Source organism: Pleurodeles waltl, chromosome 1_1 (assembly GCF_031143425.1).
Source record: "Pleurodeles waltl isolate 20211129_DDA chromosome 1_1, aPleWal1.hap1.20221129, whole genome shotgun sequence".
Classification (NCBI taxonomy): Eukaryota; Metazoa; Chordata; class Amphibia; order Caudata; family Salamandridae; genus Pleurodeles; species Pleurodeles waltl.
In genome coordinates, this window is record NC_090436.1 from 868745269 (window position 1) to 868771813 (window position 26545).

Genomic DNA, 26545 nt, shown 5'->3' on the forward strand with positions numbered 1-26545 from the left:
CTTAGAGTGGAGATTTAACAAGCTTCAGTGCACTAGGCTCCCAGAAAAAAATCTGTTGTTTACCCCAGTGGTACAAGAACAGTCCAGGACTGTTTGCAACTCGTGTGACTGCAATCTTGCTCGACATTGACCTGAAGCATTGTCCTATGTAGATAATATCTATCTCACGGATGATGAATTGCTACAACATCTATGACGGGTATCCTGCATTGTTGTGGGATTTGCTGAATTTGGCTTAAAAAAAACAAATATAGCTTTCCTCAGCGTCCTGTTTCTCAGATATGAGCTATTGAGTAAAGAAAAGAGCCTAGCACCACAATTCTTAGAAAAATGCGCACAATTACAACCTCCGAATACGATTCACTATTGGTGTTCCTAAATTTTGGCAGAACTTACATTCCAGATTATGCAACAAGCATAAAACCTTTATATGACTTAATACGTCCAGACTTTTCAAGTAAGTTTTGGACAGTCAAACACACGCATTCTCAGAGATCTGCAGACAGATATGCTTGCAGCACAACATTTACAAACAAGGGACAATAAAACACACTTGGTCATCAGAGTAATTGCTGGTGCCATTGGTTTCACCTATGTGATCTTTAACGAGGGTGAGACTGTCTCTATTACATACAAATCACACTTGTAATCATCAGCAGAACAACGCTTTGCTCCCACTGAGAAAATTCGCACTGCTGTTCAGATGGCTGTCATTAAATAAAGACCTCTAGCCCAGAGCAAACGCATTATTGTAGTTTCTCCCATTCCAGCCCTTGAGGCTGTCACAAAAGCCAGCATTCCTAACACTAAAGCATTACATTCACGTTGGATACAATGGGCCACGTCTTTGACAGCCACTGATGTAGACTACATTTTTGACCCAAAATTACAAACAAAAATTTTGCAATATGAACTAGAGTAGCCGGTTCCTGCAAATGCATTGCCTATTGATCAATATCAAAGAGTCATGTACACAGATGGCTCTACACAACCTGCAATTGGCACAAAGCATCAATACTCCGCTGCTTGCGCAATTGTAAGTGACTACATGGAGGATAATAAATTCTGTCCTCAACATACATACACACAAACCCTAGGGGATTGCACAGCACAACTAGCAGAACTACAAGCTCTGGTGATGGCACTGGAACATACGGATCCTGGACAGCGAACGCTGATTTTGTGATTCATACTATTGTGTCCAGTCCTTCAATGAATACCTGCATTACTGGCGCCAGAATGGGTTAAGAGATTCTAAAGGCAACACCATTAAACACAGACTTCTGTGGGGGAAAATAGCGGAGCTAAAGGGAACGTTATCAAACGTCCATGTTGTACATACACTTGGACACCAGCGCGTTGGAATACACGTTGCTGGGAATACACTGGCTGATGAAGCCGTAAAGTCAGCAGTAGCCACGGCTACTGTTGCCTAGGTTCGAACCGGATGAAGACATATGGGCTGCCGTGAAATCTACGGCTGATGGTATGCCCTGTCCAAAAGCATTTCCTGCGAAATATTCCTGCCAAATAGGAGGCTGCCTAAATGCGGAGGTTAAAATACCAGGCTTAGGGGTTAAAGATATTCCCAACAAAGATATACGACCAGAGTTGATTAATGCAGCGCATGAGGGGGCAGCATCTGCCCATGCTGGTGTGGCAGCTACAATATCGTTGCTACAAGCCCGTTATTGGTGGCCAGGCCTATACAAAGAGGCCAAGGAGTATGTCCTTTGTTGTGACATCTGCTAACAAATTAAAGTTTCCACCGCTAAACGCCCACCGCAGACACCCCTCCTAATATCCAACAAACCTTTACAGTGTGTGCACTTGGACCATTGTGGTCCCCTAACAACAGATAGTGCATACAAATACATCTTAGTCGCTGTTGACTTCTGCTCCAGATTTCTATGGGTGTGGGCACAACGTTCAGCTGACGCTCAGACTGTTATTAAAGATGTGCGAGTCTTTATTGGTACATATGCAGTTGCGGCTTTCCACTCTGACCAGGGACCTGCTTTCGCCTCAACGGCATTCAGGGACCCCATGGCTTAGTTGGGGGTCTAACTCTAGTATTCGTCTCCATTTCGTCCAGAGGGAAATAGTGTCATGGAGCGATTAAACCATGATTTAAAGCAATCCTTAACAGCCAGAGTCATAGGTTCGGGTCGTAGTTGGCTTAATCACTGTATGGAGTCCAGAGAGCACAAAACCATATGCCTAGAAGGTCCCTGGGGGGGTCGTACTTCATATGAGTGCCTGTTCGGAACTCAAATGTATGTTCCAGATCTTGATGGTTCTGGCGTGGAGGTGGCAGAAACACCCTTTGACATAAATTAACGTGTCTTACAGGAATTGCAACAGTTCTATGACGACAGCGCTTCTGCCAGTGTTGCCTCCACAGGAATTAAGGATGTACCTGTAACGCCTACGGGCTGGATTCCTAAACTTGGGGATCTAGTAAGTGAAAAGGTTGCTATGAAAAAGGAATTTGGTCCTTCTCATCGTGCACCAGTCCCAGTCTTGGGAATACACGGCACCAGAACTGTCCTTCTACCACCGTTCACAGGTGCCAAAGAAAATCGCTTTGTCTCTATCGATAATGTCAAACTACACCATGTGGCTGATCCTGCACTGTCGACCAAAAGGAACAGCCAGTAGGTCCCGAATCCCTCTCACTACTGGTCAAGAAGTTTCTCTACCAGTTGTAAGCAGCAACACTGATACCTCTCCGAGCTTGGGGAGGGTGGATAATGATCTTGCATTAGTTCCACTGACATCAAACAATACAGAAATAACTGATCAATTTGACACAACTTCAAAACAGATGGTAGGTGCCATTTATTCTGTACCACCAGGGGAAACACCAACACCACCTACTAACACAGCTCCAGTTTTTGCACAAACTGCTTCTGGATACTTTGTCGACATCAACGACAACGTTTTGGACTCATTCGCCTCTTCGACACCTGAAATGGCAAAAACACATAAGCTGATAAACTGGCTTAAAACAACTTATTTTATTCTTCAATGAAACTATCTGTGGCTTTCCTGCTTTGGATTGGGTTTGTTATAACATTCTTTTTGTAAATACATGGTCATTTTCTTCCTGAAAAATCAACAGTTGAACTGGTGGATGAGATCCTAAAACCACATTTTTCTTCTCACAAGGTCCGCAGAGACTCCTGATGGGATTCTTTGGGATAAAGTAGCATTCGATATGTACGTCCCTACAGTGGTCATTCAAATACCATATGTTTAAACTTTCAATGAACGATCTAATAATACCCGGAGTTGTTTCTCATGATTGGGATGTGAAAACAGTTAATTCTATGATGATTGACTTGCAGTATTACACTGTATTTGAAAACGAAGATGTTTACCAATCTAAAGAGAATTATGGTGATATGTTTTGCTATAACTATTATGGGCACCATTTCATCCACAGAGCAAGTAGCCCAAAGACTGTTTTTAATTACACGCAATGGGAACATTTTCCTACTCCACCGCAAGGGAGGTCTAAAACATATTCTGGAAAGTTTACATATTTTTCTGGGCATAATGTTAAAAATGCGAATTTATATTATTTTAAATTGCCACCTACAGAAAACGAATGCATACTATTGACAAATACAAAATTTATTCGGATTCATTTGTTTCCTGGTTGACTTTAGAAGGCTATGAATATTGGCTGAAGTCGGTTGACTTAAAAAGTGTGTGGGAGACTACACATTGGCAAATGCTGGGGAAGGAAGCTTTATTTAGAGCATGCTTGATACCTGTTCAAATGATATTTTTGAATGAAACTGTACAACAAATGAGTTGTTTAGGCTTAGCAAACATTAAGGAATTGAGCATGCCCAGTATTCCTACCCCTGCAAAATGTTATAAATGGCAAAAATATATTAATGCAACTGAAAACCAGCTCGATGAATGGGTCCAGAATGGCACGTTTAATGCATCACTGTCACGTCCTGGCGGGTGGTTATTGTGGCCAGTAGATACCAATGGGTTTCATAAATGTTTTTTAAACTCCTCAGGGGGTTTAGAGCTAGTAGGCCGGACCCTCGCTATATATCGTCCGATCATGCAGGTATAATAACATATAGTGAAGGGAAACTATGCCAGCAATGGTTAAAGAGTTCCTCACTAGACGCGGTTAGAGAACACTCCAGGCTCCTGTCTAACACCGACTTATAGGATTTCCTGTTAGGCCGCAGAAAACACTTCTTATATAAAGGAGATATTGAAATCTGGAAGCTTTCACAACAAGAAGCTGCTGCCCGGTTAAGGCAAATAGATCAGGAAAGTTTACAGAAGGCATTAGCTATTGTAGATAAAGGGATTAATACCCTGTCCAACCGAATATACACCTTAAATAACATTGTCTCTTCTGCAATAGACATTATATAAACAGATATGTCTTCCTTACATCATGGACAGAGTCAACTAAGGTCCATTATGCGGTTGGGTTGGACACTTCAAACACTGAAGGCAGGTCGCGTTCCCTGGCAACACGTCAGCGCAAGGGAAATATTTTCTACTTTTAATTTAACGCAACAACAACATCTAATGGCTAAGAAGCGACTTATGTCATGCTAAACATCGAAAAGTTGCCTTTTACTGTGGCTGAAATACCATCTTCTGAGTGGTAAATACATGGGGTCATTAATCTGCCTATTTCCACATTGCAATTCACGTCCTGTTTAAAGCACATTCCGGTAGGCAGATATGAAAGGCTGGGAGATAGTTATATTAATGAGGTGTGGGAGCTACCCTTCTCATAAAAATTTCTTAGTGGCATGAAAGAAGTCTTTCTTAGCGGTAGTGAATGTGAGACTTCTGCCAGCCATTCGATGGTTTGTAAACAGCTGTCCTTGCATGGGGCGTGTAACGTGTCTGCAGCTTACTTGGCTTGTTATCTGAAGGGAGTTCCAGTCCCCTTGATTAGACCCACGTTAAAGGTGCTTTCAAACCGCAGCTATGTTTTCCTCAATGGTGAAAACTGTTGTGGGATGCGAGCCGGAATAGATTGTTGTTTCGGTCTCTAAGATTGTTTCATGCTGAGGGAACGTACTTTTTCCTTCCACTAAAATAAGAGGTAGCTGACATTTGGCCTCATTGCTACTACTAATGTGAATTTTGACAAGTTGAGCAGACTCAAGGCTTTGTTTCAAAAACGTGTGGCTCTCACATCTGCATGGGATACCTACGTACTTCAGGTGGCAAGGTCGTCAGCAGAGATACAGTCCATTTTAAGTACCAACTTTGCAAGACATTTTGAACTCGTGTGGCATATATTTAATGCGTCCAGTACTACTGGAATCGCAAATTTCTTTAACACCTGCCGAAGTGGAAGATTTCCTGTCCTCCATTGACCCAGAATCGATTTGAAATTCTAAAAATAACTCTGATTCTTGAAATTCGGTCCTTTTTATGCCACATGTTAACATTTTAAATTGTACTTTTATGCGCCCATGTGACCTTTTATCTTGTCATTATTTACATTTTTTACACATATATCTTCGGTTGAGTTTTAGTAGCTTTTAGATATTTAGGCTTTGCACCACCTACAACAGACAAGAGGAGGGAGTTGTGTAGCCATTTTAGTTATAGCTCCATGCACGTTATTTTAATGCACTAGTCCTGCGGCTGTGCACTTTAAGCTAGATACATTTTATTTGGATTTGCTTATTGTTACAATAGCAACTTTTACAGTCTTGTTTTATTTATCTCTATATAACTGTTTTTGCCTAGGCCAGCACTCTGTTCTCAAACAAGAAATTCTTGCTCACTCTGCTTCTTCCAGGGCTGCAGTAAGATAAGTTGCCAGTGAACGTGGTATAAAGTTTTGTCTCTGACATTCATAGAAAATACACATCATTACGTTGGGACATTTTCTCAGAACATCAGCTGTTTTATTATAAAAACACTTCCCTGTCCCTTACACGTTAGTGGGAGATTCCACCCAGAGAACCACAACTTTATGCTGATTGCTGAATGCTTCGCTACAGCTGCTTATGCAGACTTCAGGCCTGTGCTCAGGTACGGAGGATGATGTCTTCCCAGGGGAACCTGAAGGGCAGGATTAGAGCTTAACATGCTGTACTCTATTCTAGCCTAGGTAGGAATTAGTCTGTTGACTCTAGTGACAATATGGTAGCATTATTTCTATGCTTTACTCTTCTTGTCACAGTTTTAATCTTGTCATGCTGTATCGTCCTGGTTATTGCAGCCCATGCTTTGCTATCTTAAATGCAGTCGCTTCATTAAACACATTATTGAAGCATATACTGCCTCTGTTTGTCATTGTGTATGTGCGACTAATTTAACCGAGAGAAACGGATGAGACCGGAGTGACCACGGTTTCCCTGAGAAATCAATTATGTCATGCGCTCAGCTGCCCAATCATCCCTGCCCTTTAGTAGAGATGAGGCACTGCTAGTTAGCTAGAGCAAAACTCGGTTTGGAGCAACAGGCGTCACCTGTAGTGGGTCAGACTCAGTCTCCCACACTGCAGGCGATTCTTCTGCACAAAATCCAGTAGTCTCATTAGAATAATGAGAGCCTACGTGATACTGCAGCCCCTGCCCTCCAACCCAAGCCAGCCACAAGGTCTTTGGCTTTTTTGGTTGCAGAATCTGAGCTCCCCGGTCCATCACTGCTCTCTGGCGTGGTCTGATCTGGAAAACTGCTTTGGACGCCCCACCCCTGGGCCTGGCACCAAAAGTACATGACAAGCCCAAACCTTTGCATCAACCTCTTTGGACCGAAACCAGTGTTTGGCGCCAGCTCGACCTTTGGTGCCGGCCTGTCAGTCGACCTCCACCACCTCAACTTCACGAGTGCCTCACTCATTGAAGTCCAAACCTTCGGATTCAAAACCCCTGGAGTAAAAAACTGCAACAACATCCTCTGCCTCTACTTCACCTGATAAGCCCATTTTGGAAAAACTGGACATTCAACAAAAGAAATTCCACATACAGTTGGGGACTGGCTGCATGCCTGCAAAGGCTTCCTCTCCTCGCCCATTCGAGGAAGCCCACTTTTGAGGAAGCACTGGAAGTGATACTTCCTCCTCAGAAGAATACTATTGACAAGCCCATCCCTGCCTTTCTTCCATGCCCCTCCACACCTACATTACCTCATTCTTCTCCACCACTATCTACACCTGAAGATTCCTTAGACGTGTCACAGGGGGCTCCCATAGTACTTGGTTTGATCCGTTCCTGTTGCAGCACTAGGCCCCGTTATACAAGTGGCCCAGTGTTTTTATCAGCACAGGTGGGGCAATGCTGGGTGGTAGAAATTTTGTGATTCCTGTGGAATCCGGAAGTTTCCATCACAGAGACGTAATACAAATGTGTGATTTCAGGCAAAGTTTGAAGCTTGCAGGGCATTGTGGGTAAAAAACACCTACTAGGATCCACGCAAGTCATTCCATCGTGGATTCCCCAAGGTGTCTAGTTTTTTACAGATTGGCTATGTTTCCCTAGGTGCCGGCTGAGCTAGGGTCCAAAATCTAGAGCTACCCACATTGGAAAAAGAGGGTCAGTTTTCAGTGGGAAAATGCAAGGCATCCATGTTGCGTTTTGGCCATTTCCTGTCACGGGCACAAGGCCTACCCACACAAGTGAGGTACCATTTTATCTGGAGACTTGTGGAAGCATAGAATAGTACAACATTTCTTATTACTAATTGGACTTCACTGCATTTGTGCCTTTCAAATGTAAGACAGTGTATAAGAAAGATTACATTTTGAAAAGTAGCCTCCAAACCATACTCTAGTACAGGTACCCACAAATTCATAGATGTAGAAATAACCACTCCTCCTAAACTGTATGTTTGCCTATTTCAGAAATACATACGTTTTCTTGATACACATTTTTCACACTGCCTATTTCACTATAACAATTGGTACGTGGTGTAACTGGTATCGTTTGCAGTAGTAAGTGATGCAGGTGTACATGAGGCGCAAGCTAAGAGTCAGCAGTTTCTCGACCGAGTGATATCCTCTCATACATTGGTTGGTGCAAGTGAATGGGTAGTGCAGTATTCTGAAATTGGATGTTCGTCTAGAGACAATTGAAATTTGAGATTACTTTACCTCAGGGTGCTGGGGGTCTCCTTGTTAAAAGTGGATGAGTCATTGCAGGTCATAGTGGTGTCCATGCTGCTGTATTCCTTGGCAGATGTGTAAGACTAGCTGTTATGCAGAGTGTGCAGACTACCAACAATGAACCATACGAAAAATATTAGGAAGGGAGAGACAGTCATGGTGGTCTTGAATCCTGCTAAAAACCAGGAGCTGGAGCTACAAGTGGAAGTATGGAAGAAGGGGGTGAATGATGAGAGTAGTCACTTTCTTCTGTTTCCTAACATTTGTACATCAAATAGAAGGTGAGTATTGTAACAAGTACAGTTCTTTGACTGGAAGTCTGTTGCTACCTACTTTAGCAAGAATGTATTTTTTTTTGGCCTCCACACAAGAATGGTGGGGTGTATCTTTGTGTGTGCGCGTGTATGCAGAGGACCACTTTAGCTATGGCATTGCGACTAAAGGTAAGGTTGTGTGGTCTGGAGTGGTGCATCATGTAGGCCCTCCCTACCAGTTTGACTGCTGTTGGGTCACCAGTTTTCACAACATGACCAGTAGTGACAGCATGTCATGTGCTAACGGCAGGACAGGCCTTTTTGTACCTGTTGTCTAGGGAAGGGTGAGCCTTCTACTGTCTTCGCCCATTCAAAACCTCTGCCCAGTCTTATATAACCAGGTCAATAGTTGCAGTCCAACTGCATGGATTAGGCACAAGAATGCAGAACTGGTTTGCATGGTAGGTTGAACAGCGAGTATGCAAGTTATCACGGACTATGAGCTCCGAGGAATCCATCTTGGATTTCCATTGAAAACATGGTGCACAAAATGTAGGTTGGTAAAAGCCTGACATACTAGCATTATGTATCATGCGCATTCCTGAAACCCTATAAACAGTTAGAGTCCAAGGGCCATACATTTTTGTTCTTTCCATTGTTACCACCACTAGATTGGTTGAGGTTGTGAGGGGTCTGGATACAGCAGTCTCCTTAGAAGTGCAAAGTAAGCCTTTTGTCAGTGCCTTCCCTTCTGTTACCCCTGAATTGTTACTCCCAGAAGATGTGTAGTGTGAGAATTTCCTTCCTTCCCCATTTTGCCTGTTTTGTTTTTCTCCCAGTGGAGATTTCCAGCATTATCCCCTCCTGACCACCAATGTCTTGACAGAGGTGTTTAAACCTGTGCTGTCCCTCATGGAACATCTACTCACTTTTAATGAATCCCTCATTGATATCCTGCTCGGGGCCTGGGCCAAGCTCTGCCTAGGTGCTCCTGTGCACAGGGCTATTGTCCGCCGCTGCCACCCCTCTCCCGGGGATCCAGGTTTCCTCCCCAGCACCACACCCCTGACGTCCTAGGTATGCAGGCCTCAGCCTCTAAGGTTAACCCTGGTGCATTCCTTACCATACTACCTAATAGGGAGTCTAGGACAATGGGCACCTTCAGTAAGAGGATTTTCTCTTCCACCAGTCTTTCTCTGCAGTCCGGGAACACCGCATACCTCTTTGGCTGGTACACCCATGCAGTGAGGGACTCAGTTGTGCAAGTTCTGCCTTTGGCCTTGGAGAAGGCCCGAGCCATCCTACCCCATGCTATTGCTGATGGCAATGTTTAAGATACCTTGCGGACTGGATACAACAGACTCACTAGGTAGAGCAATTGCTTCATCTGTGGTGCTCCCTCACCTTCAAAAAATCATCATCACTCCCAGGAAAGGATAAAGTTTTCCTATGGGTGATCCTAAACATGGAACACACTAAGGTATTTACAGTAACAAAGAGTGTAGATACTAACAGAGCAAACTTACCTCTACAAGTAGGGTAAAAGTCTGACATGGGGTTCGGTAGGGAAGATAATAGCCATGATGGCATCTTACATTTCCTTAGTACCCCAGGCAAGGCTGCACATGAGACCACAGCAAGAGTGGATACAATAAAAATTGTCATAATCAACAGGAGTCAGGAGGATCCTAGTGGTTGTCACAGAGTACAGAAAGAGATGTAGTGGTGGAATTTAGAAAACAGTACAGTAGATCAGTCATTCAAACCACTAACTCCCTCATTAACCATTACATCAGACTCATCCCACACTGGGTGGGAGCTCACTTGAGAACACTGAACATCAGATGGCCATGGGAGCCCAAAAGAAGCAGTACAGCACGTAAATGTGTTCAAACGACCGACTAATTTCTTAGCACTGAAAGCATTCCAGACCCGCATGGAGGAAAAGTCAGTCTAAATTCAGACAGACAACACAACCTCAGTGTTCTGCCTCAACAAGCGGGCAGGCTTGGGGGTGTGGGGATCTGCTATCGACCTAAATGCAGGATCTATGGCAGTGGGCCGTAGAAAGATAACGCTAATGGCAATACACCTACCCGGGGAACAGAAAACAGAAGCAGACAGATAAGTACCGCACACAAGTGGAGCTAAAGGAAAGCATGGTGAAAAACATCTTTCAAAGAAGGGAGCCACCACACATATTGTTAACAACCCAGACGAACGCAAAATGCCCAAGCTTCGCCCTCTTATTTCATAACCCCACTCACACTGTCACAATAGAATGGTCAGGAATGTTTGCCTACACTTTTCTACAAATCCCAAAGATATTACTAGTGATACAGACGTGCACACATGACAATAATCCTAATAGCCCCTCAGTGAGACACACACTTGGTTCTCAGACCTAGTGGAAATGTTGCAGGAATGGGTCATGATGCTCCCAGCACATCACGACCCACTAACAGCACAGGAGGGATAGTTATACCATCCAGAACTAAGTACTTTGAGCCTGACGGCATGGTTCAGATGGACATAGGCACTACAGTTGGCTTACAACCTTAATCAGCACATCGGAGGGGGGTTGGTCCCATCTTCTCCTATCAGTTCTGGGTCTATGGTCACCCCCAGCAGCAGGAGTTCCACATCAACTACCTGGAACCTCCCACAATTCATGTAGCCATCAAAGCTTTCTTTCTGAACATTCCGGGCAAGGCAGGGCTGTTAAAGACAGTCATGACTTCATGTATTACCTGCAGAAACTGGGCACCACCCATGCACATCAGCTATCACCACTGACACAGAAGAACTGGCGTTCAGTGATTCACCATTGAATACAACTCCTAGCGGTGTGCTTCCAAAGAGCAGACATTGACTTTGCTGACCTACTCAGCTGGATACATCAACAAGCCCACAAGTGGGAACTCCACCCACAAGTCCTACTCCCGTACTTCCAACGTTGGGGTTTCGTACAAATAGACCTATTAACCACTTGTGATAAACACAAAATGCCAAATCTTAGCCTCCAGTTTCCCACAGCCCATGGGTAATGCTCTTTTGGATGATCTGTTCACGGATATTTGCCTAAGTTTCTCCTCCTCTCTCATTCTGTCTGCATGTGGTAAGAATGCTACGGCAAAGCTCCCTCATCCTGGTGGCTCCCATATGGGCCAGACAATCTTGGTTCCCAGCACTCCTTGAGATCTTTATTCCGTCTCACAGGAAGCTCCCCAACAGGTCTGACCTTCTCATGCAGAAACGGGAAAAGATCAGACAACCAGACCCAAGCCAACTCAATCTAGCAATTTGAGTTTGGATGTCTAAATCTCCCACAGGAGTGTAGAGACATCCTATAAGAAGCTTGTAGACCTACAACCACATTTAGAACCCTTTAATACATTGTCCATTATTTGCTTCACCTCAGAAAATCAGGGTTAGCATATGCTTCTGCACGCTTACACCTTGGGGCTATTGCTGCATGTATGCAAAATGGAGAACATTCTTCACTGTTTCGAATTGCAGACATTGAAGCTTTCATGGAAGGCCTTAAGAGGGTTATTCCACCCTGAGTACAACCTGCCCCCTCTCTAGATCCTTAATACAGTACTGACAAGACTCATGAGTCCTCCATTTGAACTACTGCATTCCTTTTCATTTGCAGTTCTTCTCCTGGACAGTAGCTTTCCTCATAGATATTACTGTATACGTGTGAGGTACAGGCGTACCCCTACAAGAACCGTTCATGCAGCTAGGGTTGTTCTTAGAATTGATTGTAAATTTATGCACAAGGTGGTCTCTGCTGCTACCTCAACCAAACAGTTGCACTACCAGTCTTTTCCCCTGCCACAGCCTCAATATCAAAAAAGGCACTTCATACTCTAAATCAGAGGTCTTCAAACTGGGGGGCGGGCCCCCCTAGGGGGGCTTCAAGTGATCCCATGGGGGGCCCCAGACTCTGGCCTAAATAAATATTATACAGATAACAGGCCTTTGTTTTAAGCAGAAGCAAGTTATTGCAGTTTTAAAAAGGTAACAGTACTTAACTGCAATGTTTAAATAGGTTTAGACATATTTAAACATTGCCATTTTTATAAAATAATTGTGAAAAATTCTGAGGGGGGGGGCAATGATTTTTATTTTTCAACTGGGGGGGTGCGGCATTAAAAAGTTTGGAGACCTCTGCTCTAGATGTATAAAAGGGCTCTAATGTACTACAATGACGGAGCTAAATCTTTTCATAAAACTCAACCGTTCCTTGTTGCTTTTGCCAGACTGCATATAGGTCACTCAGTAACAAAAGCTGGCACAGTAAGATCATTAAATGTATCCAAACATGGTACCTTAAAGCATTACTTTGTGGATATTCTCACCTGTCAGCAGGCTAGAGTTGGCCAAACAATATTAAGAACTGTTTTGAAAATCTGCACCATTTACTGATAAGCCACACTTCAAGGAGTACTGCTTTATACTGTATGCATATATGTGCATCTACAGCCATACATGCTACGAACAGAATATGCTACTTTCCCTGTAAGTATCTGTTCATAACCTGTAGTGCTGTAGATTCACATGCACTCAATTCCTCCCCAGAGCCAGTGTCTTGTTTCAGACCTCTGGAACATTAGCATTCGTAATTCATAGGTAATGCTATGGGTACCATATTCTGACTGATCACAATTCCTTACTTCTGCTTACCCACTAAGCAAAAAAATAATAATCTAACAATAGAATGTATTGGTTAAACTTTGAGCTCACTTTACAGATACTTAAGTATTTATAGTTAAACATGGAAACCCTTAAATGTGGCAGGAAAGTACCTTGCCGTATCCCAAACACCAATTAGCTAGCTTGAAAAATAGATTTCCCCACTGCTTAATTAGTAAATATAAACGTGCAGGTGCCCAAAGCCTTCCTCTTAAACACGTGGATGCTGCAGATAAACGTGCGAGCACAGAATATTGAGGCAGCGTAATCCTGAGGCCATCTCTGGCCTCTTTAATCCATTTAAGGCCACTCCCTGCCCCTTCAGTTCACACTTACAGCTTTCTCCGTTTGTGACGCTTTTTGTTTTTTCTCTTACTCCGTCTTTCCCATGTGTGTCTTTTGCTCGCAGGAAATGCTTGAGGCAGAAAAATAAGCCCCGACTCTCAAAAATAAGTGCAGGTGCTCCGCACAGGAAACAGCAAGCCCAAATAAAGCACCGGATTTCCCCTCTGCATTGAACTTTATTCAGTTGCTTTTTAATTACAGGTGCAACTCGTAGACTATATTCTTATTCCACTTTCCAGTTTACATCATCCACACATGTTATCAATTATATTTTATAGATGCAGAGTCCAGACACATTATCTGCTATGTCGAATCCTCGCGCAATGCAAGCTTTGCTACAGATTCAGCAAGGTCTGCAGACATTAGCAACAGAAGCTCCAACGCTTATTCCAGGGTAAGAATATTTAAATGAAACAATCATAATTACTGCCCTTTCGTTTCATATTGCTAGGATAAACATTTGTCCAGCTTCACATTGGTGGGGTTAAATAAGAAAAAGGGTCGACAATATATTGTTGTTTTAAATGTAACCATAATTAGAATTACAAGGCCCAGGGTCCGTTTTAGTGACTAGGAATGTTTGTTTACAACCTGTTGTTCATACTGATTTAATTTTAATTTTTTATTTTGAATTAGTTTGTGTGCATAAATTAGGATATATAATGTACTTGCTTAGCTGGGTATGCCTGTGGTCAGTTGAGCTTTCTTGTAGTGCGCCTTTCACATGCTTGAAGCTTAAACTAATTGGCAGTTTTCCCTTCCTATTAGTGTGTAGCCCATGTGGTTGCGGAACGGTCCCTAGTAGTTTTGCTAGTACTCCATTTCATTCTTTGAGACCCATGGCAGGACTCGGTGAGTACTTGTAGGAGATATGAAAATACTGCAGAATCATAAAGGTGCCAGTTAACTTGGAAATCTGTAATGAAAGGAAAGTGCTAGGAATCTATGAAGGGGTGTTTTTGGCTCTTTCTTCATTCATTGCTAACAGCCTTTTTGTCTTCGCAGCGTTGCACCAGGTTTGGGAGGCATGGCAGGCACTGGTGTTCCTCCAGGGACAGCCGCACCCACCCCTGCCCCTACTGAAAGTACCACTCCATCTTCATGCATCACAGAGCCTGGGCATCAGCAGTTCGTTCAGCAGATGCTGCAAGCACTTGCTGGCGCTAACCCTCAGGTATATTTTTAAGCTAAAAAAGATAAATCGTCTAATAATAAACATTATGTTTGTAGTATGTATGATTGTAGATACATATGCTTGGCATTTTCCTCACATCTAGTCAAGGTCTTGGACGTTTGCAAGTTGCTAAATCAGAGACTACTCCTCTCTGTGTATGGCACACGACAGCAGCTCCATCTTAGATTGTGTATTTTTTTTACTATTGCCATCATGTTTGGACGTTCACCTAGTGGACTGCGAGGTTGTTTCTTAATGTTTTTGTTGCCCCCCCAACTGCGTTTTCTCTATCCTACTACATTCTGCTCTTTCGAGCTCAGGCACCATCTCTGTTCAGATGCAGTCTTCAACACTTTAGCTCAGGGTTATGAGTATGTCTGCCTCTCAGGACGAACCCAGGCTCCACGAAAGAACCTCATTGATGCAGAGCACCTCTCCTGAGGGAGTCAAGCCTCAAGCCCAAACTCAGCAGTCGAGGCAAGGCTACAGTCAGCACCCACAAAAGGCTTCAGAGCTGGCAAAGCCTCCAGCAAAGATGATCACCCCCACAAAAAACACCCCTGGTGCCCCAGCCAATCCAAGGCCATGGAACACCACCACCAAAGGCTGTCATCTGCCCACAATCTAGCATATATGCCCAGCGAGTAACATGTCAAGGTCCCAATCCTGAGAGGCATCATCAAGAGTTGTACGTTAGCCAACAGCACCTCTTCATACACCTGGTCACTGACAAGATCTCCGCTAAGCCTCCACCAGCTCCACTGCCACATTTAGGAGCCTGTTTCTTACAAGGGAAGACTTTCTTTTGAGGAAGAACCTTTTTCCATGCCTTCTTTCTCAGAACCCACACCCAAGAGATGCAACAACTAACACCTCACCCTCCTCAAGGAAGAGGTGCATACCTTTTACAGAAGTGCACCATAGAAATGTTATAAGTGCAATACAAGGAGCGACATATACACACTCTACTTCCTAATCCCCAAGAAGGACGTTGCACTCAAACCCATTCACGTTTTTAGTCCTTCAACCTCTACATTTTATCCGAACATTTCTGATGGATACAACTACCTGTGGATTCCTCACCTAATGAATACTCCCATGGCGCCAGCATTCGACGGAAATCGTCTTCCTAGTCTCTGCACGTCGACGAGGACGTCACTCTAGCCCACGCGACGCCGTCTGACGTCATACAGGCAATAAGAGGTCCTCGCCGACGTCAGTTCCCTTTTTTCCGTGCATTCGAAACGGTTATCTTCGAGGGTGCTACTGTTACTTTAGTGGTTACAGTGTGTTTTCTGCTGCGTAGTTCTTCTCTGCGGTAACAATGTCTCAGAGAAAGTCGGGTTTCAAGCCCTGTCGAGAGTGTGGGGGCAAGATGTCCGTTACAGATCTCCACTCCGACTGTCTCTGGTGTTTGAGCTCCGACCACGACGTCGTGACTTGCGATTCATGTCAGCACATGAATCCGAAGGCCCTCAAGGAATGTGAGGCTAAACTATTCCTGGCGAAGTCGAAGAGAAAGGAAAAACATCACAAAAAGTCTTCCTCGCCAAATTCTCATCGGCGTCATCGAGACTCCCGGCGCCGTAGAGATTCACGGCGTCATTCCAGCAAGACTCGTTTGAGGTCGCCTTCGGCTCGGCGTCGGAGGACTTGGGAGGTCAGTCCCACGGTCACGCCGCATCCATCGACGCCGTTGCCCTATCCGGCGTCACCGACTTCGCCTGGACAAGCGTCTGTGGTTGAGGTGATGCAGCCTCTTCTGATGTCTCCGGCGTCGCGGACGTCGAAGCCGCCGTCGGGGTCGCCTTCAATCCAGGCACCTCAGTATCCGGCTTTTCCAGCCCCTGGAGCCGATAGTACCGCATTTCTGAATGCGATGTATACCATCTTTCAGCAGATGGCTCCAGGAGGTGCTCCGGCTGGTCCTTCGGGGCCTTTGGCCTTTTCATTGGGTGATCCTGCGCCTCTTCGGCCGGCACCCTTTATGCCCTTTCTCCCTTTTGGGAATGTGGGCTCGGCGCCGGTGGCCGCTCCGGTGGCTTCAGAGGGATTGGCTCCGGAGGTTTCCATCCCGTCGACGTCGGGATTTCGTCCTGTGACTCCGGTGGGTCCATCGGCTCCGAGATCTTTGTCCTGCTCCTTCATCGGCGCCGAAGCTGCCTGCGGCGTCGGATGCTTCTGGAGATCGGCGCCGATCTTCGACTTCGGCAGAGGCCATGTCGACTCCGCGCATTGAGCAGAGACTACATTCAAGGAGGCGTGCTCTCCGTCTGTTGGAAGAGCAGGAGTACCAGCGAGTCCTGGAGGAAGGAGAGTTTGAGGACTCAGGTGATGGACTGCATGGTCTGGATACGGCCAGTGGGCTGGATACTTCCCCTGAGTGGGACCTTTCATCTCCAGGGGAGTATACGGAGGAGGCTGCTACCTTTCACGCTGTGGTGAGGAAGGCGGCTAATTTTCTGGACCTGCCTTTGCCGGTGGCAGAGGCGAAGCAGAATTTATTGACGGAGGTGCTGCATCCGGCCTCTGCTGCAGCAGAGCCTCTCTTGCCGTTTAATGAGGCTTTGCTTGATCCGGTGTTGGAGGTGTGGAAGAAGCCTGTATCTTCCTCGGCAGTTCATAGGGCTGTGGCCAGGAGATATCGGGCTGCACCATCTGACCCTGGCTTTCTTTCAAGACACCCTACGCCGGAGAGCTTGGTGGTGCAAGCCTCCTGTTCATCAAAATCAGCCCCTGGATCCTTCCCGACAGTGCCAGGAGACAGGGACTCCAAAAAACTGGATGCGCAATCCAAGAAAATATTTTCTTCTTGCAGTTTGGCGTTGAAGGCCACCAACGCAACTTGCATTCTGGGGAGATATGTCCATGCTCTTATGGATGATATTTCATCTTCTTTTACGGAGCTTCCCCAGGGACTCTTGGATGTTGTCTCAGATGCCCAGGCTGCCGCAACCCAGATTATCCAGTCTGGGCTGGACACGACCGACTCAGTGGCTAGGGCGATGGGCACGGCTGTGGTGGCAAGGAGACAGGCCTGGCTCCGTAATTCAGGGTTTTCTGCGGATGTACAGTCGACCCTATTAGACCTCCCGTTTGATGGGGACAAACTGTTTGGAGCAAAGGCAGATTGGAGCGATTTAAAGAGAGCAGGGCCACAGCCAAATCGTTAGGGCTGCAAGCTCCTTCTTCCTCTGCCTCTTCCAGGTTTTTCAGGAGGTTTCGTGGATTTGGGCGTGGCTCTTCCTCCTCTTCCTTTCGGGGGAGGTTCCAGCAAGCCGCCTCTTCTCACCCCTATAGATCATATAGAGGGAGAGGTAGGGCCCGCACCAGAGGAGCCTCTCAACAGCACTCTGCCTCTTCCTCGTCCTCTGGAGGGGTGCAGCAGGGAAAGCAGCCTTAGGCTTCCACCATTTCCCACTCACTCCTCTCCTGTAGGGGGAAGATTACGGCATTTTCTCCACAAGTGGGAGACTATTACAACGGACACTTGGGTTATCCGTATTGTGGAGAAAGGCTACACCCTTCCCTTTCGGGAGTTTCCGCCCCCCCCTCCCGCCCCGCCCATCTTATTGTTCAGAAGAACACCTCCTGTTGCTAGAACAGGAGGTTCAAGTCCTCCTTTCAAAGGGCGCGGTGGAGTTGGTTCCAGAGCAGGAAAGGGGTCGAGGTTGTTACTCAAGGTACTTCCTGATTCCCAAGAAAGATGGTCGGTTGAGACCGATCCTGGATCTGAGGATCTTGAATTGGTTCCTCAATCAGGAAAAGTTCAAGATGCTGACCCTAGCACAGGTGCTTTTGGCATTGAACAAAGAAGATTGGATGGTGTCTGTCGACTTGCAGGATGCTTATTTTCATATCCCGATACTCAAGTCGCACAGGAAGTATCTCCGGTTTGTGGTAGGGTCGCAGCACTATCAGTTTGCGGTCCTCCCGTTTGGTCTTACTTCAGCACCTCGAGTCTTCACGAAGGTGATGTCAGTGGTTGCGGCAGAGCTCAGAAGGAAGGGGATAGCAGTATTCCCTTACTTGGACGACTGGTTGATCAAAGCCAAGTCCCCGGAGCTTGTGTCGTATCATCTGCAGTCAACAACCCAGTTGTTGTTCGACCTGAGCTTTTCGGTGAACGTGCCCAAATCTCACCTGGAGCCCTCTCAGCTCCTCCTGTTCATAGGGGCAGTACTGGATACAACATTGAATCGAGCCTTTCCTCCGCCTCAGCGGGTTCAAGATATTCAGGAATTGGTTCTAATGTTTCGAAATGGAGCGGTAGTTCCAGTCCTCAAGGTCCTTCGTCTGCTCGGTCTGTTTGCCTCCTGCATACTGTTGGTCACGCATGCTCGCTGGCACAAGAGGGCTCTTCAGTGGTGCCTCCGAAGGCAGTGGTCTCAACACAAGGGAGATCTAGAAGGTGCGGTCAAGATCTCCAGAGATGCTGCTGTGGACTTGAAGTGGTGGATTGCGAGCAACAATCTTTCGCAAGGAAAGCCGTTCGCGCAGTCGCCACCAGTGGCCACGGTCATAACGGATGCTTCCACTCTAGGGTGGGGAGCTCATCTGGGGGATCTGGAGATCAAAGGACTTTGGTCTCCAGAGGAACAGATGTTTCATATCAATCTGTTAGAGTTACGGGCTGTACGTCTGGCTCTCAAGGCCTTCCTCCCTTCCCTTCGTGGTTAGTCGGTACAGGTCCTGACGGACAATACTACCACAATGTGGTACATAAACAAACAGGGAGGAGTAGGGACGTACCTTCTCTGCAGAGAAGCTCTTCGACTATGGTCCTGGGCAAAGGACCATCAGATTTGCTTGGTAGCAAATCATCTGGCCGGGGTCTTGAATGTACGTGCGGACAGTCTCAGTCGCCATTTCTCGGCCGACCACGAGTGGCGTCTCCATCCAGATCAAGTCCGTTTAATCTTCCAGATGTGGGGGTTTCCTCGGATAGATCTGTTTGCCACTCGAGAGAACGCGCATTGTCCGTTATTCTGCAGCCTCCAGTATCCGGTGCAGGGAGCATTGGGGGACGCGTTTCTGATAACCTGGTGCGACCAGTTGCTTTACGCGTTTCCCCCCATACCCTTGATTCCTCAAGTGTTGAGGAAGATTCGCCAAGTCATCTTAATAGCTCCGGATTGGCCAAGGAGGGTGTGGTACTCCGACCTTCTCCAACTCTCACTGTGCCCTCCGCTCCGTCTCCCTCTCAGGGCAGACCTCCTCTCGCAGTCGCAGGGGCAGGTTTTACACCCCAACCTCCAGAGTCTACACCTACATGCCTGGAGATTGAACGGGGCAACCTGAGTTCCTTCTCTCTCCCGCCTGATGTAGTGGATGTTATATTAGCGGCCAGGCGACACTCCACTAAATCTATCTACGCTAATAGGTGGTCTAAATTTGTTATGTGGTGTGGAGAGAGACAGATTGATCCCTTACATGCTCATCTGTCAGATGTTTTGTCTTTTGCTCTGTCTCTAGCGCAGAAAGGTTGTGCAGTGGCTACCATTAAAGGTTATTTGTCCGCCCTGTCAGCCTTCATTTGTCTTCCAGACCAACCATCGTTATTTAAGTCCCCTATTGTTCTCAGATTCTTGAAAGGTCTTCTAAATAAATATCCTCCAAAACCATTCGTTATGCCTCAATGGGATTTGTCCTTGGTCCTCACTTTCCTTATGGGGTCCCCTTTTGAGCCTATGCATTCTTGCCCCTTAAGGTATTTGGTTATTAAAACAGTCTTCCTGGTGGCTATAACATCTGCAAGGAGAGTGAGTGAGTTGCAAGCCTTATCGGTAAATCCCCCTTATACAACTTTTTATGGGGATAAGGTGTTGTTGAGGACCAAGGCTGCTTTCCTCCCGAAGGTTGTTTCACCCTTCCATTTGGCTCAGACAATTACTTTGTCCACGTTCTATCCTCCGCCTCATCCTTCAAAGGAGGAAGAGAGACTACATTGATTGGACCCAAAGAGGGCGTTAAGCTTCTACATTGATAGAACGAAGGACTTCAGGCTGGAGGATCAGCTGTTCATCGGATACGTGGGCAAGAGGAGAGGAAAGGCAGTCCACAAGAGAACACTCTCCAGGTGGGTTGTTCTTTGCATTAAAATCTGTTACTCTTTGGCAAAGAAGGATCCTCCTGATGGCATTAGAGCTCATTCCACCAGAGCTAAGTCGGCCACTTCGGCCTTGGCCAGGGGTGTTCCTGTGGTCGACATCTGCAAGGCCGCAACTTGGTCGTCCCTTCACACTTTTGCGAAACATTACTGTTTGGACTCTGAGGTCAGAAGGGACGGCCATTTTGCACGGTCAGTGCTGCAGGATTTCTTGGTTTGACCATTTCGGCACCCACCACCGGGAGTGGTACTGCTTTGGGACTCTATTCATTAGGTGAGGAATCCACAGGTAGTTGTATCCATCAGAAGAATGAGTTACTTACCTTCGACTTTTCTGGTGGATACATTAGCTACCTGTGGATTCCTCACGGTCCCACCCGCCTCCCCGTTGCCTTTCTGGTCTTACCAAGTAATCCTTGAGTGCGCTCCTCTTGGTTTTCAAGGTGCAATAGATGTTGTATATATGGATACTTGTATATATTTATATGTGTGTGTATATATATATATATATATATATATGTATATATCTTTGTGTATGTACATGATTTGCATATATTTGTTGGTTTAAAAAAAAAAAGAGTTATATTAAATCTACAGCCATTTTATTGCAATGTTGTGTATTTTACAGTGTTATGGGATGTTGCCTTGCTCTTTCATTGCATTGGGTTGTTGTTCTCATGCACGTAAAAAATGTTGGTACTGACGTCGGCACGTCGGTGAGGACCTCTTATTGCCTGTATGACGTCAGACGGTGTCGCGTGGGCTAGAGTGACGTCCTCGTCGACGTGCAGAGACTAGGAAGAAGATTTCCGTCGAATGCTGGCGCCATGGGAGTATTCATTAGGTGAGGAATCCCCAGGTAGCTAATGTATCCACCAGAAAAGTCGTTACCGAAGGTAAGTAACTCGTTCTTCCAGATGACAACCCTGCAGGACGTCATTCCACTCCTTTAGCAAGGCGATTACATGACAGCGCTGTATCTCAATGATGCCTGTTTCCACAGAGGATAGATGTAGTTTTTGATACTGGCCAAAGTGCACTGCTCCCTGCAGACGTGGAGCAGCACTAATCTGGTGTAAGGTGTGTCTCTCCCAGGCACGCAGCTGACCAGTACCACAGAGGATTCTCTCACAGGATGAGGTGCATCTCTTAACCATTACACAGTCCAGGAAACGTGACCCTCTCAGCACCAGGATCACCACATCAGTTACTTGGAACTGCTTGCCATTCAGCTAGCCTTCAAAGCGTTCCTACATGTAATGCAGGAGAAGGTTGTTTTGATTAGGACAAATATGACCACAATGTACTTCATCCAAAAGTAGAGTGGCACACACTCCCCCTCAGCTCTCCCACCTAGAGCAGAGGACCTGGCACTGGACACTTTACCTCAACATTCACCTAATGGAGGAGCATCTCCTGGAGATTTTCAACAGCTTTGCGTACATGCTTAGTGGCCAAGTGGGAGATTTACCCTGGATAGACCTGTTTGCTACCCCGTAAAATGCAAAATGCCCAAACTTTGCACCTTCTCTGCCTCTCCCAGAGTGAGAAAGCTGAGGCAAACATCGCTAACCTTCATAATAGTAGCGCCAACCAGGGCCAGCCAGCCTTGGTACTCCACTCTAAAGTAGTTATCACTCTGCCCCCCACAAGAGGCTTCTCCTCAGACTGGACCTTCTCACACAGAGGTAAGGTCAGATCAGGCATCCCGATCCTGCACAGCTGAATCTTGAGCTTTATAATCCGAGGTACTAGAGTTCATGCACCTTTATATTCCACTTCTTGAAGGGGGCCAAATGGCCCACAGCACAGACCTGCAAAATGGAGGCGGTTCGGGCATTACTGCTTTTCAAAAGTTTTGATCTTTTAAAGCCCACGGTCCAGGAGATCATAACCTTCCTTTTTCCTTTACAAAAGGGAAGTTTTGCATACACTTCTGTTAGCCTGCACTTAGCTGCAGTTGCGGCAGAACACAGATCACTCTTAAGATACCTACTTTGAAGAACCTCCGGCTTCTGTATGGTTCCTCATTTTACTGCTTACCAGACTCATGAGTTAACCTATTAAACCTATGCATTTATGCTGTTTACCTTCTTTCTCACTTCCCTTAGGTGAATCAGCAAGATGCAAGCGCTCAGGCTACACTTCAGCTAGGTTCAGAAGGATAGGGTCGTTCTTAAAACTTGCACTAGGTTCCTCTCTAAACTGGTATCACCCTTCCACCTTAACCAAACCATAGATCTCACAGTATTTTTCCAGCAGCCATATTCTGTTGTGAATACAGCACTGAAATGTTAGATGTTAAAAGGTCCCTCATGTACTACATCAACAGGAGCAAATCATTTCATAAGTCAGACCAGTTCTCATTTGCAAAGCTTCATTAGGATGATCCGATCTACAAAGCTGGCATAGCCAGGTGTACTGTCAAGTGCATTCATACTTGTTGCCACAAGGAGAAGAGGGTTCTTTCTACAAGCTACACCTAGGGCTCACTCCACCTTCCAGACTGGTGCTACTGTGCTCCTCTTAGGTGGTGTACCACTAATGGATATCTTTAAGGCAGCCACCTGGTTAGCCGCACACCTTTACCAAGCATTATTGTGTTGGCATCTTAGTATGCCAACAAGCCCTAATTGGCCAGACGGTGCTGAGATCAACATTTCATACATCTGCATCAGATACACACTAACCACCACTACTGGGAGGGTACTGCTATACAGTCTACGCTTAGCATATGTATCTTCAGCCACTCTTGCTACGAGTGGAAAATACTACTTACCCAGTAAGAATCCGTTCATATGCTGTAGTGCTGTAGATTTACATTCGCCTGCCCTCCTCGCCAAAACCCTGTCTTTTTTGCAGTTCTCTTGTTTTCTTCTTTTTACTAAACTTTGGAGTTCATGCCCTTTACATACATTTACACTTGGACTCGCTATGCAAAAAATAATCTAACATGGAGTTGGTGCCTGCATGCAATGTTAGAGTAAAGAAGGTGTCAAACTGCATTTCTTGGCTGGAAAGAGTTTGAACAAAAACAACTTTCAACCAACTTTCAAAAGTCTGAGCCTAAAGCTAAATAGCAGGTCTATGCTAAGTTTGTGAATCTACAACTCTACATGCCTTGATCAGATGTTTACAGAATAATTAGCATTTTCTTTTTTTGCTTTTCAGTGCTGATTGATTCTGCCTCTTCTTGCACTCTGGCATTTTTATGCTGGGCACTGGCATTGTTTTTCAGTCAAAATGTAAACATTTCCTTTCTCAGTTCCCTTCTTGTTTCGGCTCAAAAGTAAGCAATAAATATCAGGGAATGAGACAGTCCCATTGCCTGCACTGCATACTTTGTACGCATTTCTACAAGTTGTAATACAGTTCATACATAATCTGTCTGGAATGGTTTGGCGTGCATGCAATGTATGGTTGGCCCTTTCTCCAATAAAAGTGTAAATTTCGTAATTCCAAAAATTAGTTGAGCTGAGTACATTGACTAGGACATTCGGCGTATTACTGAGCATCAAAAGGTGATGGGAGGAATGCTTGCAACAAGTCTAACCACTGGCAATCCAACTGATCTTGGGTCGCTTCTGTTCCGTCACTGGGGGTGCTGGCCCGGCAGTTTGGGCAGCATCAAGACAGATTTGCATATGGCTGGGTTCAGACTGAGGGGACATAGTGGGCAATTCTACTCTGACCTATTCCCATTGGTTACATTTTTGCAAGCATCCTTCCCATCACCTTTTGTGTGCTTCATATTGCTAAGCAGCCTTCCTGTCTCTGTGGCAGTGAGTCACCTTACCCAAGGGTTCCCTCCATCCCATTTGACAGTGACTAGCTACTGAGATACTTTATGCACCTAGTCACGCAGCCATGGTATTAAACATCTTGTCTGAGCTAGATCCTGTTATAAAGCCTAAATAAAGTGCCTAGCTGAAGACCCTCCAGGAGCCAAACACTTATCTGATCCAGAAATTCCAGTGCAAGGCTGAGTCAAGCCACCTTCTTTCATGCACAGTCTGATTGAGCCATTATCTTGCATGTTTGTATTACACACAGTTCGCGGTCTCCAGACCCTGTACTGTCACAGTCGGAGTCTCATGTCTATCATCTCAGGATCCCATTGCTTTCTGATCCTGATTTGGCTATCCCCTCCTCTGGAAATGTCTTTTGCTAACAGATCTTGCTTCACTGTCTAATGTCTGAATCTTTTCATGTTTATTTCTGACTTTCTTTTCCATATCACTGCATCACATTTCCTAAGATTCATGATATACACTTTTATATGTAGATAAATTTGTCTGTACTATGAATAAATCAGTAAGATCCAAGTTCATGACGACCTATTTTTAAGAGAAAACAAAGCACCATCTGTTTTCTGAGTTGTGTAGGACTGTCCCATCGTCTTCTGATCAAGACTGTGAGCACAATGATATGGTATCATCCTGCATAATTTATTAGTTTCTGGATGTGGTGCTAAGCTAATGGCCGAGGAGGTTCTTCTACTATTCTTCAGAATGAGCTCTCCTGAGGCAAGATGGTACCAGTTGAGCTTGTAACACCATATGCCCCTGCTCTCCCTAAGCAGTCCATCTAGCATATGCACTGCTATCCCTCCCTGGAAGTTTCAGTCAAGCTGCCCTTTTCGGTTTTGCTTCTTCTTGGCTTAGAAGAAGCATGAGAATAGATGAGCAGGGCCTCAGTCATCTATCTTCAGGGCACTTCTTTTCAAGAGGCCTTTAGTTGATGAGTCCAAATACTGTCCCTAAGGTTATCAGTCAACATGAAAATGGCACTCAACTGAACAATGCTGTCTCTCTCCTAATTAAGGCCCATCAAGCCTTGCAGATTAATAAACCATGCCTCTGCTTGAAACTGAGAGTATCTATTTGCTTATGGTACACCTTCCATCGAATACTGTACTCTGTATCAACAGCAAGTTTTCAAGCATGCTGAGGGGGTTCGATGGCATGTGTGGCTGTAGATACACCTGTTCTGCATACTCCTGCCATCTAGTGTTGGATCCGATGTGTTGCAAGTTGTTATTCTTCAAAGAAGCATTTTCGAGTCATGGGATTGAGTGATTGCTCCTTCTTGGTTATACTGTGCATGGGCATTGACTCCTTTGTTAGATTGTTTTCTCTCCGTCTTCGGGTTCGAACTTGTATGTGTTCGCTCCATCTTTTGACTCGTTCCGGTTCAAAATCTTTCTTTTGCGTCTTTTCTTTATCAATGGTATTGTTTCTCAGTTGCATATTTTACATCTTCACGTTCGTCTCCACTCGTCGGTCCGGGCATTGACAGCGTGCCCTCCAGGATGTCTATTTCAGGCCTACCTTACCACATAGACCGACCATTATACCGAGCTGATAGCTGAGCTGATAGAACAGACGCAGTTTAGTTTCTGTCCTCTTTGCCATGCAAAATTTACCCACACCGACCAACATCTGGTGTGTAACTTGTGCCTCTCCCCTGATCACCAGGATACTACCTGTGAAGTCTGCAAATCCTTCTGGTCAAAGAAGACCGAAGAGCGTGTCAGTTGCAGATGGTGCACATTACTGTGGATGACACCCCGGACAACTTTGGAGAGGAACACGCCCAGGAGGAGCCGGAACAAGAGGAGGCCTTTTCAATCCAGGACTCTGACTCCGACATGCAGTCGTATATCGAAAGCCACGAGGTGACATCCGCGCAACCTCTGAGTACCGTGGCCCCTCCTGCCCAAACCTGAACTTCCTTCCTAAAGTAGTTTCCCAGTTCCATATCAACCAATCCATTGAGCTGCCTGTCTTCTTACCACAACCTGACTCAGTTGCGGAAAGAGCTCTCCATACTAAACAAGCACT

The 26545-nt window shown here is 45.6% G+C and overlaps 1 protein-coding gene across 1 annotated transcript in view; it reads left to right on the forward strand.

The window, feature by feature from the left end:
* UBQLN1 (ubiquilin 1) overlaps positions 1 to 26545 on the forward strand; it is a 336216-nt gene that overhangs the window by 281890 nt on the left and 27781 nt on the right. The window contains exons 9-10 of the mRNA XM_069229922.1: positions 13698 to 13813; positions 14425 to 14593. Of these exons, the coding sequence (XP_069086023.1) occupies positions 13698 to 13813; positions 14425 to 14593 (285 nt within the window). The remainder of the gene's footprint in view (positions 1 to 13697; positions 13814 to 14424; positions 14594 to 26545) is intronic.